General features: G+C 44.0%; 1 protein-coding gene across 1 annotated transcript in view; it reads left to right on the top strand.

Moving 5' to 3' along the window:
* The first annotated feature begins 9,553 nt into the window (after window positions 1-9,553).
* Window positions 9,554-16,156, top strand: part of MAP3K9 (mitogen-activated protein kinase kinase kinase 9) — a 41,887-nt gene continuing 35,284 nt past the window's right edge. The window contains exons 1-2 of the mRNA XM_065755710.1: window positions 9,554-9,865; window positions 13,108-13,521. Coding sequence (XP_065611782.1) covers window positions 9,565-9,865; window positions 13,108-13,521 — 715 coding nt within the window. The 5' untranslated portion in view covers window positions 9,554-9,564. The remainder of the gene's footprint in view (window positions 9,866-13,107; window positions 13,522-16,156) is intronic.

Here is a 16,156-nt window from a genome sequence, read left to right as displayed (position 1 = left end):
CTTTGATGAGTTTAGCGATGAAAATGAATAGGAAGAAAACTGCTAAAAGATTGAAGGAATTAGACAGAGGTATGTGACGCTGTTGCAGTTACTTTTATATTTCTGACCACATCTGCCTGGGAAACAAATAACCTTTTTCTGTTCATAGGCCTTCCTAGAATAGTGATGACTGCAAAATGGCCTGGAAACACTTTTCTGGAGATAAACAGTGGAAATGATCTAACATTAAAAATAACCCCAAAGTCAAAAAATCAGAAACGATTTTGAAACAAAGGAAGGGTGGAGTAGGCAACCCTTTTGTGGAGAGATTCATATTCTGTTCATTCTGCTTATAGAGCCCGACAATGCCAGGTAAGGCTGCATCAGAAATCTGTAAGCTATATGCCCACATCTGTTATAAAAACGTTCTGAACTTTACAGGAATTAGTGAACCTATTGCAAAATTCTGAAGCAGTTAAAATTAGATTTTGAGTGATTTATCTTTTCAGCATTGTTTCAGCATGTGACATGACATGAAAAGAGGTTTTGTTGCAAACAAATCACAAAAAAAATATTTTGCTGTAGAAAATGTACTTCCAAAATTTAATTCAATACTGAGTGTTACACGAATCATATGAGAAACAGTCTTGCTGTGGTAATAGCACAATTAAACACAGGTGGCCAAAATATTTTGTCTCTTGGACTGAATTTTGAATTTCTGGTATACGCTGCTTCTTCACAGTTTTGTTAGTATCAATGCAACTACATTCTTGCTTGTAAATCTTTAAATGGCATGTGATGGAAAAGAGGCAGAACATTCTAGTTTTTTTTTAATAATAATAAGTCAAAGATTCAGGCATAATTTTGCAAGCTATGAATTAAAAAGTATCTTTACTCACAACTGTTATTTCTACTGACATTAGGAAATTAGAAACAAGTCAGATTTGGGGGTTTGTTTGGCTTTGTTGTTGTTGTTTTCCCAAACAAAAGATCTATAGGATCTGGGTCTTACGACTGAAAAGTTCAGAGTTCACAATGTTGAGATTTCACTGCCCCCCCTTCTGCCTTGCACCTGATAACAGATCTAAATGACAGAGACTTTCTCAAAAAACTTCCGTGTGACTGGCAGGCCTGCTAGGAGCTTCTGTCCAATGCTGTGCCCAACAGCTAATTGCATCTCTTGTTTCTGTGAAACCCATCATCTCATAAACTTGGAGACAAGTGCTTAATGTTGTCAGATCTGCTCATAAGTACAGCAGACAGATTGCAAGGGTCTGAGCTTAATGGAGTGCTGGAAGAACATCAGCTTCAGGCTAGAAGTGTTTAATAGGAGAGGGAATGATATCTCTGGAATATCCATCAAATCTGGTTAGCTAGATTGACTTTCAAGGAAATTATGTAGGAGGTGGCTTCACAGGCAGTGTGTGTGGCCTTGTGTGGTCTATGGGAAAAAGAGACTGCATTACCGAGAGCTTATCCTTTGTAATAAAGCCTCACTTCTTTATGCCCCTGATAAGATACCAACTGACATTCTTGTTGCGATCGTTCTTTCCAACTCTCTCTGTCCAAAATAAGGATAAAAGTGTGCTGAGAGTTATTCACCCTTTGTGGATATAAACGTGACTTAAAATTAATTCAAACCTTTAATGACAGTGAATTCACCTGCACAGTTTTTAAGGAAAAGTAACAACTTTACATCCCAAAAGCATGTTTCCTTTTTTTTTCTTTTCCACCATTGCAGCACTCTCACAAATTGTAATGGCATGTAGATGAAAAAAGTTAAACTGGAGGGCAAACAAGAAAGAGCTGAACTAAACTTCAATTTCGGGGAGTGATAAGAGCTCTGAGAAGGAACTGAAGAAAAGTATGGTGAAAAAAGAAGCATGGACCATGATAAGAAGCCTTTCAGTATCTAATGAGAGCTGTAAGAAAGAAGGACAGACTCTTTAGCAGGGTCTGTTGTGATAGGACAAGGGGAAATGGTTTCAAACTGAAAGAGGGGAGGTTCAGACTGGACATAAGGAAGAAGTTTTTTTACAGTAAGGGAAGTGAGGCCCTGGCACAGGTTTGCCCAGAGAGGTGCTGGGTGCCCCATCCCTGGAGACACTGAAGGTCAGGCTGGAGGGGCTCTGAGCACCTGATGTAGCTGTGGATGACCCTGTTCATTGCAGGGAAGTTGTGCTAGATGACCTTTAAGGGTCTCTTCCAACTTAAATGATGCAATGATTCTCTGGATCTACCAAGGAGGAACTGCGTGTTGAGGTGAGCCTGTGGACCCAGTTCTTCCAAGCCTCGTCTGGTCTATGATGAGGCTTTGCTCAGTGGCACTGCTAGCAATGCAAAGCCGGTGAAGAGGGGGTTTTTCTGCTGCTGCGGGCAGCCGTGACCTCGTATCTCACAAATGCCCTTCTATATGCTGTGCTCCGCTCCACCGTGGCCGGACTCATGCAGGGCCCAGCAACCTCTCCTGGACGGGTGAGAGCTGTGCCTGCCGTGACTCACGCTGCCTCATTCCTCCAGGGTTGCGCAAGTTGCTTATTTTTTCCAGAGTAAGGTTTTCTTCCACATTCTTTCTGTGATTTTGTTTCCCTTCAGTAAAAGTGCCCGCCTTTGTGACGATTTCGCCCAAAGCGTGCAGGAAATTAAATAATGCAACCTGGACGAGTATCAAGGACCCATTTTCTCAAGGGGAACAGGAAAAGGTGATAATGGTTTGAGGAACTGGAAAACAAACACGTCCTAAGTAGCCTGCGATTGTTTCATGCGAGCGAATAAAAACAATGAGCTTCGAGCCCGGAGGAAGCAGCGTTGCGGCTCCAGCGGGACCAAAAATAGCTCGGGAGAGAATTTCTTCATTGTTACCGCCGAACAGAAAAATAAACCGCGTTTAACATGCGGCAGAGGAGGCAGGGGACGAAACGCTCCTCCTCCGCAGCGCGCACCCCGCTATTGCCGGGCGGGGCGGGGGGACGCAGCCGCCCCCGAGGTCCGGCCCGACGCGGCGGGGCAGCACAGCGCCACCGCGGCACTGCAGCGCCCCCTGGCGGCGGTGCGCGGCTCCGGCTGCCGGCCCGGGCCCAGGCGAGCGCGGCCTGCCCGCGGCACGTCCCAGCGAGACCCGCCGCCTCGCACATCCTCCTCCCGTTCGGCTGCGGAACTTGTAAACCTTTCCTTTCCTTATCCACGTAAAGAAATTTTGGCACGCTCTCAGCAGTTCATGGATGGACGTCTTCTGCTAGGAATAACTAGACAAAGCAATTGATACTTTAAAGTTCAATAGAAGGGAATAAAGTTTCTTGCTGCTTTCACTCCAATTCTTTGCTGGTCATGAAAAAGCTACCCTGCCCTAGAAAGGATAACCACGCAAAAATAGGAAAATGAACTTTTTGTAGCTATCAAAATGATCTCACTGTAGCGTATTTTACGTGTGCAGTAATCACGAGGGAAATCAACTTTTTACAAGGGTAGATAGCAATAGGACAAGGGGGAATGCTTTTACTAAAGGAGGGGAGATTTAGATTAGATGCCAGGGAGAAGTTTTTTCACTGAGAGAGCAATAAGGTGCTGGAACAGGTTGTGCAGGGAGGTGGTGGGTGCCCCATCCCTGGAGGTGTTTAAAGCCAAGATGGATAGGGCCCTGAGCAATGTGATCTAGTACTTGATCTAGCAGCTGGCAACCCTGCTTGTAGCAGGCGGGTTGGAACTTGATAATCCTTGAGATTCCTTCCAACCCAAACCATTCCATGATTCTGTGAAAATATTAAGAATTAAAAGCATACCAAGTTTTCCTAAAGCTTATTAGAAAAGCGTGGTTTCAGTATAGAGTTTTAATCCCATTAGGTTCTTGTCCACAATCCCAGGTAGGTGCCTGCCTGAGTTAGAAGCTTCAATCTAACAAGAGTAGATGCTGCTGTGGAACAGAATCTTTGCTGGTCTGAAATTGATGTGAATGCTTAATGAGTATTAAAGCTTCCCAGTGACACAAAATTCCAGATGTAGCAGAGCGGGAAAGTATGCTTGAGGAATATTTGAGTGCAGAAAGCCTGTCATTCATACATTAATTAACCTTACTCTTACAGATCCTTTAAGTTGGAGGGAATATATCACACCAGACTTAATTTAGTTTAATATTATATTTTGAAAACTACTTAGGTACCAATTAGAGTCAGTGGCACCCAGCAGTCTGCAGCCTGGGACTGATCTGTGTAGAAGAACTCCAAGAATCATACTTCTCTCATGTTCTACAACAGCTTCAACCTGTATAGAGTTGCACAGTTCCTTCACAGTGTGGAGAACCAGAGCTCATCAGTCAGGGAGAGAGAAAAAAGGTAAATGAAGTTAACTGATTCTGGAATGTAAAGGCACGTGTCTTGAGATAGATGCAGCAGCACAACATGAAATTCACGTTCAGTGTCTCTGACTCTCCATGGATTTGGTGCTGCCAGAGATGGCGTAGGAATAAAAATGCTATGTGTCATTCTGCCCGTACTCGCTGAAAGATCAAAACAGAATTGGGTCCATTTCCATGTTAGAACAAGGAAATCCCCTTCCAGTTGCCCTATGAAGTATTAAATGTATACAGAATAGCACTTGAGCTTAGTCATTACAGTTTACGCACTGTAGAAAAATGTAGAAAAAAGATTTTCTAGTGAAAACAGATACTTCGTTTCAAAGAGGCTGCTCTAATTCTGTTAAAAATTTTAACTGTGATTGCAAATAAAAGGAGACAGCAGGCAAATGTTGCCTGTTCCCTCGAGACAACATGAATAAAAACAATTACTACAGCACTGACCTATTTGGTCTTATTTTAGACTGGGGTTTATTATTTTGAGTAGCACGTTAACTTACTGAATACATATTACACAAAAAAGATGTTAGCCTCAATAAGGAAAAGGATTATTTTACTCCAAATGAAAAGGCAATCTGATTTGAAAACTTTGTTATGGTTTGGGTATAAAGTTACAAATTATATATGAATGCTGGTATTGATAATGGATGCTGTATGTCTTCGTATGCTGTAATTCTAATGCACCATTAGAATTAGTAGTAAGGTTTCTGTCTCCAGTGGTTGGAGTTCTCATGCAGGATTCTTTGTTTGTGTTGTGTTTCTGAAGTCATTCAAGGGTGGCTTCAGCAACCTGAACACTGACTCAAACAAAGCATTTGACAAACTCAAAACCTAAACAAAGCCAGGAACTAGCTGGTTTTGATTTGTTTGTTTGTTTTCCAAACAAAAACTCATTGCCCTCGCAAAGAAAGACTTGGTCATTGCTTGGGCAAGAGGCATCTAGGGGAAGCCAAGGTGTCCCAGGCAGTGCTGGCATTGTGGCAGGAAGCTGAATGCTCTGAGGGAGTGCTGAACCATACACTGGCAGAACCACTGAAGTGCAGTGTGCTGTTTCATTCTTCACATGCAGTGTAAAAAGGAAGATCAAGGCCATCAGTGCTTGTAAAGGAACTTTTTGTGAAAGGTTTCTTCTGGTCTCTGCTGAGCAGCAGTGGGAGCATTTGCTCTCCAATAACGTCACTGAGATCCTCTATTCAAACTGCTTATATTACTGTTCCAGAATTTTTCAAAAACATGGCACACTGCTACCTGTGTGGCAGTGCTGGTGTTCCTCTACAGGACTGGCAACACACCAATGCCAAATGAAATAGGGGCTATACAAGTGGCTTGGAATGTGGTAATATATATTTAGCATGTAAATAGAAGTCATCACTAAACCAAAGTCAGTCAGAACTTCTCTTAAGAGTGCATCTTTCAGCGTAGTCAGAAAGCTCATTTGAAACTCTTTCTCTGATTTATTTTTCTTATATGAATATTGATAAATGTATTGGTGCAGTGTGAAATCATACTGTGACCTGTGAGTTTAAAAGATGAATCTTTAAGCAACTCACATTTTAGCCCAGAATTTCCACCATACAGTGTTTTTAGTCTTGTTTTATTTTCCAGGTCATCTGCTCCATGAAGATCTAGCCATCTGGGAGATTAGCATATATATTTGATGAAGCAGAGCAGAGCTCCCTCTTGTACTGACTCAGATGCTGAAGTCCCAGATTCACAGCCTCCTTCCTAGCCAGCATGGCACAGCTTGTACAGCTTCTGTTGCCAGTGGCTTACCTCTCCCCTGCATCAAGAGCAAACCTACATTAAAGCGATGCTGGTAAAAGAGTACTTTTCTAAAGTGAAGAAAAAGCACAGTCCAGTTATACAGCCATGAAGCGAGGCAATTTATAATGATAGAAGAATCAATTTGTCAGTGAAGCTGACATTATTTGAGGAGACATTATCAGTCACTGATCAAATAACTGTCTACTGGCATTAGACACATCTCCAGATTTTTTTATATGGCTCTATCTGTGGTTATAACCATGGAACACAGTTGAGATACATCCTAGGAAATGCATAAAATCCAAATGAGAGCATTAGTGCCACGGTAATTTAAGATGAAATATAAATTACCACAGAATGCATAAGTAGTGAGCTACACTAAGGGGACGCACCAAGGAGCATCTCCTTAATCTTTTATACCTTATTAGTGTGCTGGTGGAGATGTGCTATTGTTGGAACAACAGTAGTGACTTTCTAGTACTATGGTGTAGGTACTGGTACGATTTATTCCTTCTGGACTTTTTCTTTTTTTTTTTTCTAGTTTTCTTCTGTAGCATTTTGATTTTTTGGCCATACAGAGCACACAGACTATGAGCCTGGAGCGCCAAGAATTTTAATAGACAGTATATGTTTATAACCATAGACTGGCACATTAGAAAGATGTTAAAGAACAGCTAGGTTCAGTTAAGAGAGGCGAAGGTGTCAAGTGAAAAGAGGAACTACTAGTTTAATAATCAACGCAAATAATGCAGAGAAGATAGGACAAAAGCTGAGATGGTTATTCTAAATGTATATGAATAATGGAATAGAATCAGCAGAACACAGAGCTTTTTTGAAGGTAAGGTTAGGGATAGCTTGGCATCTTTTCTCTCCTCTAACTTTTTTTTAAATATAGAAGCAAAACTAAGCCTGCATTAAAACCCTTGGTCCTAAATTTCCATTATGAATGAATTCTGAACTACATTCAGATTATCATCCATATTTTACAGATTAGACCCTCCCTTTTAAACATATTATAATGAAATCTGTTGCCAAACATTCAGAATCACTGAGTGGGCATTCAGATATAGACTTTGAGATCTAGATCCATGTGTATCTACAGTCTGATTTTCATTGCTTAAATTTGCTGAATAATAATGAGAACATGAAGTAATTTTAGAAAATTAAAAAAAAAAAAGAAAAACAAACCCCTTCACTGTAGCATCTATGCTGTTCATCAGAATCAGACAATCATGCACCATGCCAAAACTTTCTGTATCTCACAAGTGCTAAAATATCATACACAGACTGTGTACTCTATTTAATGTTACCTTCTTCTGCCTTTTGACAGTTACTGAGATATTAGTTTAACATTAACTGACTTGTGATTAAGATTAATAGAAAAACAGCCTTTCCAGTCTGCCTAAATCATTCAGAAACTGATTTCTGAGGTGGCTGATAAATTATGCCAAGAGAAATCTCTGAGAATGGTAAAAACCATGAGGACTCTTGCAGAGCATTTCCCTGGTCATTCTCCCAACTCCAGGAACTTGTTGCTCTGGGTTTCCTGCACAAGTGAGATTATCTCTGTAGAAATACATCACAGAAGAAAAAAAAAAAAGAAAAAAAGAAAAAAGCAAGATCTATTTTACAAGTAAAATTGGCTGCATACCGCAATACCAAGGCACTCCACATGAGGGCAGGGCTCTGTCTCATTAGACTGCTGCAGCAAAAAATCTGAGCACGTATTAAGTCGATTTACTTAGTTTTCACCATCCGCAGTGTAACTCTGCTTTAAAGGTTTTGGTGTTCTATGGTAGCAATCTAAACATGCATCAAGCAGCTAAAAGACAGGAGTTTTTTATTTTGTTACGTCTCATTAATTTTTTTATAGATCAATTTTTAAAGTATAATATTCACTTTGAACCATATTTCCCCATTGTGCGGTTAAAGAAACCATTACTTTCCATAAATATAACTGGACAGCAAAGTGCTGGATGCGGCTGAGGCTGCTATAATTCGGACATTAACATCAGCCCCTCAGCCATCTATGATTTGAACTTTAAAATTACAGATGCAGCTATTTGTTAACCCCTCAGCTTCTCGGTGGATTGTGGGTTGAGAGGGAGAGCTCTGCTGTCCCCCATCCCATCCTGTGCCCTTATACTGTGCTGGCTATAGAGACTGTGTGCACAGCCCCAGAACGAGTCAGACCAACCTGAAAAGCAGACTGAAATCGCACTGCCTTTACAGGGTGGCTTAGCTTTGGGCTAGATAAATGAGCTGAAACGACTCTAGAGCCGTGCAGTCACTGCTGCTGGAATCAGGAAAGCAGGTCAGGCATGTGACACGGGGCAGGGAAGTCCCTTTCAGCAGCAGTAACGTTGGGTAAGCTCAGATTAATGGTGAAAACACTCTGTTGAGTAACAAAAGAACAGTTGGGAGAGAGCATGCTGAGCCCCACTGGCACGAGAGAAAGGCGTAAAGTCCCACTGCAGAACACCAAGGCTTTATGTGGGAACACATTACATCCAGTAGGGATAACGAACATTTCCAGACAGGAGGCTTTTGCACGAGAAACTTTTCACCCGCAGGTTTATCAGCGCTACCTGCAGCCAAAAAAGAAGAAATCCGCCCTCTTACACCACTCAGTAGAACGCTTTGACTCATTTTTCACTCGCCTGTGCCATCCGCATTAACCTCGCGTAAAGCTCAGCAGGACCACACGGGACAAGCACAACCACAGCCTCTCCTGCCCCGTTTGCGTTCCCGGGCCGCACCGACTCGCGCCCTCGCTGCTCCTCGCAGCACGAGATGGCGCCGCCCCTCCCGCAGCGCGCTCCCGCGAACCACGGCCTCGGTCCGAGCGCAGGCGCAACCCCGCCCCAAAACCGCCGCCTCGGCGCCGCGCAGAGGACCCACGCCGCCACTCGCCGGCGGCGCCGCGACCGTCCCCACCCTCCGATTGGCGGCGGGCGGCGCTAGTCCCGCCCACTCACGTCCGTCCGCCTGCGGGCCTCCCTGCGTCGCGCCGCTTTCCCCGTCCAACGAGACGCGGCGGGGCCAATGGGGAGCGGCGGCCGACGGGGCGGGGGCCAATCGGGGGGCACGCCGGCGAGCGCGAGGCTCCGGCGCGAGGGGGGGGGGGCGCGACCATGGGGGCGAGAGCCCTCAATCAGGTGAGAGGAAGGCGTTGACGGGCGTGAGCGGTGGCCAATCGGGGCGAGGAGTCGTGCCGCCCCTCCCCTCCCGCCGCCGAAGCTGCCAGAGAGTCGGGTGGCTCCGGGATGCGCGGCGGCAGGCGGAGGCGGGCGGGGAGGAGGGGGATGCGGCGGCGGTCCGGCGGCACGCGCTGCCCGCCCTCGCCCCTTCCCGCGTTCGGCTGAGGCGGCTCCGGGCCGGGCCGCGTGAACAATAGGCGGCGGTACCGGCCCCGCCGCCCCCCGCAGCGCTCGGCTGCCGCGGGCGCCTCCCCCTAATGGAGCAGCCTCGCCATGGAGCCCCTGACAGCGCTCAGCCAGGAGGGCGCGGGAGGCGGGGAGCCGCCGGGCGGCGGGCCGCTCTGGACGGCCGTCTTCGAGTACGAGGCGTGCGGCGAGGACGAGCTGAGCCTGCGGCCGGGAGACGTGGTGCAGGTGCTGTCCCGGGACTCGCAGGTGTCCGGCGACGAGGGCTGGTGGACGGGGCAGATCGACCAGCGCGTCGGCATCTTCCCCAGCAACTACGTGAGCAGCGGCGTGCAGGGGGGCGGCCCGGAGCTGCGGGCCCGCTACCCGCCGCCCCCCGCCATACAGCGTAAGGAGGGCGGGAGGGGAGGACCGGGGCCGTGGCGGCTTGGCCAAGGCACGGCCGGCCCCGCGGGGCGGCTCGGGGGCTTTTCTTATCGGTGTCCAAGTTCGCTAGCGCTGGGGCGCCGCGTCTGCGTTTATCGCCGTTTCCCTTTGTTGGGCTGGTAAAGCTTCAAACGGCTGAAGCTCCGTGGCCGGGCAGCGGTGCAGCCTCCGGTGGCTCTCCTTTAAGGATGTCCTTAAGGTTGCTGCATGGGAAGCGGTCGCGTCCTGCAAAGATCATTCATTACTAATACTCGCTCATTATCTTCCTTCCTCCAAACCGGAAGCATATTATCATTTTCTCCCATGTTAATTTGCATTACTGGGTTTCCATTTGACATTAAGCTACTTAAAACGCTGTTCTAAAACACCTCTGAATGAGTTTTATCAGAGTTTGGATATTTGGGCCTACCTGAGAGCTGTGTGATTAAGGTGTGATGCTGGAAGTGAGGAGGGGTTGGTTTGAACTTGATTTCAGAGCAGTTTTGAAGCCTTGGAGCTTCATTTCATTTTTGCTTATTCTAGTTGCCACGTACAATTGTGGAAAGTGAAACGATGTGAAATGGTTGTTAGTAGATCTTGTTTCTCTATCAATATGGGTGATTCGGGCAAGAATGAAGTTGTGTGGTTTCTTTTGTTTGTTTTTGTGGGGGAACAGATAAATCTTCAGATGAGTAACCTTTTCTAGGAAGTAAAAGGAGTAAAAAGATGCTTTGTCCTATCTGGGACGCATCTCTAAGGAATACAGCTAATAGCTTCTTTTTTCCTTATTCCACATCTGATTGAAAGCATTTAGGTTGAGAGCTCAGTCATTTGTAGAATTGCCCTTGGAAATGTGAAAAGACTGTGCTGGGCAGCAGTGGGGCTTTCCTTCTTGCAGGAACAGTATAAGGTCTTTTTTTCCTGTATGCAATAGATGCTGAAAATGCTCAGTAGGTTTTGCCTTTTGATAGCTAGGAAGAACTGTTTCTACAGATATTCTTGAAGCCTCAGCTTCCCTCCTGCTTCGGCCTGTTCAAGCACAGTCTTTACAATTATGGGTTCTCCTGCCCCACTACAGGAGAATTATTTCTGTGGAAGGTAGTTCAGGAACAGTTGTGGAGTTGCACCGTGTCCCCTTATCCTTGTCTTACCCTTCTGTTGCCTTAACAGGATGACACTACCTCTTTTCTCAAGTAAGCAGCCATGTGTTCATAGTGGAACATAACTTATTCCCCTGAAGTAAGTTCAAGAAGCAGTGAGATTTGGGTGGGTTGAAAGGTTGCTCGCTCTTGAGCTGGATTTTGAAATGTGATGTTTCAAATCCATCTGCCCTTCACAAGGAGCGATGCTTCCTGTTAGAGTTGGCGCTGCTAACTTGAAAGCTACTTGGAGTAATGCTCCGCCGTTAACTTGCTTATTGGAGTAGTGCGGAGTAGTACTTTGTAGCAGTAATGCAGGGTGACATTCTAGAGATGCGCACCTCAGTGCAGAAGCTATTTTTAGTTGCTTCCTGAAGTTTGTCTTCATGTATCATGAAGGTGTTGGAGAGCAAGGTCTTGAGATGTTGCTTCCACTGAGAGTTTGGGAGTGAGTAACTGCACGTTTTCAGCCATCCTGACAGTGCTCACCTGAGCCTTACCTACATACCCTGAAGGACGACTACAAGTGTGCTCTCCTGGCATCCCTATTGAGGCTGTCAGCAGTGGGTGCATTTGGAGGACCTTCATTTGCACTGTGGGCTCTTATGCATGACAGACTAAGCCAAGTAGCTTAATCATATGATATAATAAATACTGATTGAACAATTACTTTGCTTCACCTCTGGTTCATGACATACAGGCCCTGCAGCTCCTTATCAGTCCCAGACCAATGATAGCACTTCTTTAAATTCTGCAGCAGTAAATCCTGCACCCTAAATGTTCCCACTGTCTTTACCGTCTCTTATAGTATGTCTGATAGATTGACTTGATATTAGAAAAGGGGTTAGCATATTCAGAAAGATAAAGTGGAATTAGTCTTTTGTGCGCTCATGAAGCGGTACAGCTGAGTCTGTGAAATGAAACTAAATCAATGCAAATTATTTTTTAAATACAAAACTTGTCTAAAAGTGAGCTTTTTTCTGATTAAACCACGCGCAGTCAAGGCGAAGCTAAGGACCGTTCTTAGAAACAAAAGTGCAAAATTCCGTGCGGTGTCGCGTCTTTACACCTGGAAGCGTAAAGCTCGCCTGTGTGCACCGGGCTGCTTCAGGTGTGCGTCCAGCAGGGGTTACTGTTCGTGAAGGGGAGCAGCTGGCGCACCCACGCGGTTTGGCTTCCGTGCGTGGCCTTTCCTCCCGGCGCGGCGGCCGCGGGCCCGTGGGGAGCTGTCCCTTCAGCACCGCCGCTGTCCGGCCGCGGGCGGCCCGCGCTGCGCTGCGCCGTCTGCGAGTCCTGCTGCGGGCTTACGTGTTTGCTCCTTCTCCGGCTTGTCATTGACCCTATTGTTCGTGGAACAATAGCAAAAAGAAAACAGGCATTCTTATAATGCGCTTTATGCGCTGTGCAGTGGTAAAACATTGCTTTCCTTATTGCTAGCTCTGTGTACTCAGAATGCGATCTGATCCATCTGTTTGTTGCACAATCGTCAGTACTGTCACAATTGGCAGACGGATCTCATGGGGAATAAGTTTGCAAAGCCTTTAAACTGTGGAGGAACGAGCTTGATTTTAGAAGGACTAAAAGATTGTTAGTGGCAGTTGAATAAAAACTTTCAAATATGGGATGAATTCAAGAGAAGATGTGTTTGATGTTAACTTTAAACTCTGTAACATTACACACCGTAGTCACATCAGTGAAGATTAGCACGTGGGTGTCTCTTGTTTTAGTTTTCAAAATATTGCACTATCACTGAGGGCAAGAAATTAGGATTTATCCCTAACAGCGTTTCAGCATGGTAAGATGGTGATACTTTTAAGTGTGTAATTCACAGCTATGATATTGCAATCATCACCACTGAACAACTACTTTAAGTAAGTTTTCATAATACAAGTTCTTTTTTATTGTACTAGTTCTTAAAGAAATATTATCAGAAGGGACTACTGCTTCCATTTGTATAATTTTGTGTAGAAAATTGGCCCATCTTGTAACGATAAGGGTGAGGTCAGGCAACATGGACCTTGAATTAATACACAAGCTGCATAGTTACTAAACATTTACCTCATTTTTTTTTTTCCTTTTTTCCTAGTCTTGGAGATCGACTTCTCAGAACTTGTTCTGGAAGAAATCATTGGCATAGGGGGCTTCGGAAAAGTATATCGAGCTGTGTGGATAGGAGATGAGGTTGCTGTCAAGGCAGCTCGCTATGACCCTGATGAGGACATCAGCCAGACCATTGAGAATGTCCGCCAAGAAGCCAAGCTCTTTGCAATGTTAAAGCATCCCAACATCATTGCCCTCAGGGGCGTGTGTTTGAAGGAACCTAATCTTTGTTTGATCATGGAGTTTGCCCGTGGAGGATCATTAAATAGAATATTGTCTGGTAAAAGGATACCTCCTGACATTTTAGTGAACTGGGCAGTACAGATTGCAAAGGGAATGAACTACCTGCATGAGGAAGCAATTGTTCCTATAATTCACCGGGACCTGAAGTCCAGCAACAGTAAGTGTTTATGCACTGAGCAGCAAGGGTTCTGGGATAAATTTTCAGAAAGAAATACCATATAGAAGAGAGGGGAATAATGCTACTTGAAGAATTCTTTCTTGTGAACCACTGTATCCTCTAATTTAATCCCAGAGAGGTTTAGTTGTCTACAGCATGGTGCAACAGGCCACAGAAAAACATGTAAATGCTTTCATTTCATAGAGGCAACTTAAGTGACTGGGTGACTGTAATTGGAGTATGCTTCTCAATGCTCCCAAGCTTTTATTTTACTTGCTATATTTTGCTGTCTGTATGAGATTTAAGCCTGATTTCCTTATGGGAAATAATCTTTACCAAGTGGGAACTTCTTCCAGACCCTCACAGAGCTAATGGTGACAGAAACGTTAATTCAGGTAAATGAAATGAACCGGTACACCAAAGTACTGAGCTGCTGTTTGTGGTGGGATGTAGCCAACCCGTTAAATTACATGGACTAGAGCATCACTAATTACGATTCTGGATTCTGTTCCATGAAAGTAATAGCATTGTTGTCCTCAGTCTGAAGTGCAGTTTTTTTGTTAGTATATCTATTTTTCCAGACTTTACCTTGAAGTCAAATGCACACACAGAACCATTATCTATGAATGTAAGAGCGTACTACTGTAGTGGCTTAAAGATCATCTCCATCCTGATGTCAGCGTGCAGTTGTTTGGCTTTGTCCTTTCTCTGTGCTTATTTCTTCTCTAGATGGCAAAAGAAATCAGCTATCTGCTTGTTAACTGCAGTGATTTAGTTAGTGTGTTAGTATGAATCCATTTTTATTTATTACATGAATTAGTAAGAAGTGCTATGAAATGGGTGGCTGAGATGCAGGCACATGCCCTCCTTTGCTTTTAGGACAGCAGTATCTAGCAGAGAGGTCTGACAGATGGGAATTTTAATATCTTAAATAGATTTACTAGAGCTAGTATTAACCATTACAATGCTATAAATTTGAAGTCTGTGCAGAATCTCCCAACATCAAATAAATTTCTATATTATTCTCATGCTATTAAAGTTTCCCTGTTTTGTTGAAAAAAATCAAGACAGTCTTAACATCTAAACTTTCTTCTTCCCTTTCAAGTGGCAGTATGTATGGGCATATTGATACATTGAGAAAAAAGATCGAGTGATTAAGGAAAGGCTGTCTTCATCTGTGAAAAATAAATAATTAAGGCAAGAGTTGGGCCTTTTCTCCCTACCTAAGCAAATACTTAGTGTCTTATTTCACTAGCAGGCTGTTCAGACTTGATTGCTTAAGTATCTGAACATTTTTGAGACTTAGAATGAAAGCTAATTCTAGAATAAAATACTGTTATGTCGTGACTTTTCACTATTTCATTCAGACTAGTGACTGCTAGTTGTGAAAGGGAAATGTACCAGACAGAGTACCAGCAAAGTGAGAGGGACACTGGAAGACAGGATTGCCAACCAAACTGTTAGAAAGCATCTGTTCTGGCAGGAAAAAAAAAAACCTCTTGTCACAGTGATTCAGCAGTATGTAACTTGTGCTGCACTGTAAATCTTCAGTGAGAAGTGGAAGGTTTTGCTAAATATATTGCTAGAACATTCCTCATTTTGGAAGAAATGTTTGGAAGAGGATAATCGATGAGATTGCCTATTGAATAATTCCAGGATGTTCTGTGTTTGGAGCTGAGAGAGAGGGAGAATTTCTTATTATTAGATTATTGCATGACAGTGTATATATTGTTTGCATTTTGTGTGTTTTTCTGATGTACTTAACTTTTCCATTGCTATGGATAATTGAGAATGAATTAAGTTATGAGTTCTGTGGCTGAAGAATTTACTTGCTGCTTTTTTTCTTTGTTTTGTACAAGTTTCCGTCCACCAACTGGATAGACAGTAACGTGTCTTCTGCAGAAGGAGCAGCTTCTGCTCACCAGATCTTGGAAAAGATTCTTGCAGGCAACTTCTGTCATGTACTGAACATCTACCAGTACTCTAGAGCTGCCATGAGAGCATCAGCTGTATTGATCTACTGATATGTACTGCCTAGATTTAGTAATAGGTACTTGTATGATCCTTTTCCGTCTCGTCTTCAAGAACCAGCTGCTAGCTTGGACTTCCACTGACTGTCTGAAGCTGCAGGAGTCGTCAGTATGAGAGTTGGGGATTTAAATGGGGGAGTGGGAAGGAACAGTTGGCTTATTTAAAGTCAGATTTCTTGCTAGAGTAGTAGAAAATCAGATAATACTTTGCTTTCAGATGCCTGCCTATATTCGGCCAGATGCAGATTGCATAAAGATGATACTTCATGCTGAACCATCTAAAAATAATCATGTTACATTTTGAGCAGTGAAATAACTCAAATGAGTACCTTAATGCAAGTCTGAGAAATTACCCAATTATATGTAAAGATTTGAAAATATCCTTTTTAATCTGAAGCATTATCTGTTGACTCGACTAGTAGGTACCTCCAAGAAGTCTCTATTTGTTTTCAACATTTTGGATGCCATAGTAAAGAATAGAAGGTTTGTGTTGCTTTTGGAGGTAGTTCCTGTTTTGTATGGAGACTGAACATTGTGAGATTATTTGGAGATTCTGGAGGTGTAGTTCCTTGACATTTTCACAGTCAAGAAACACTCTCTGTAGT

This window comes from Cyrtonyx montezumae, unplaced genomic scaffold (genome assembly GCF_038088225.1).
Source record: "Cyrtonyx montezumae isolate F1298 unplaced genomic scaffold, pur_monq_1.0 scaffold_10, whole genome shotgun sequence".
NCBI lineage: Eukaryota > Metazoa > Chordata > Aves > Galliformes > Odontophoridae > Cyrtonyx > Cyrtonyx montezumae.
Note: the sequence above shows the minus strand (reverse complement) of the source record. Positions and strands in the feature narration are given on the sequence as shown.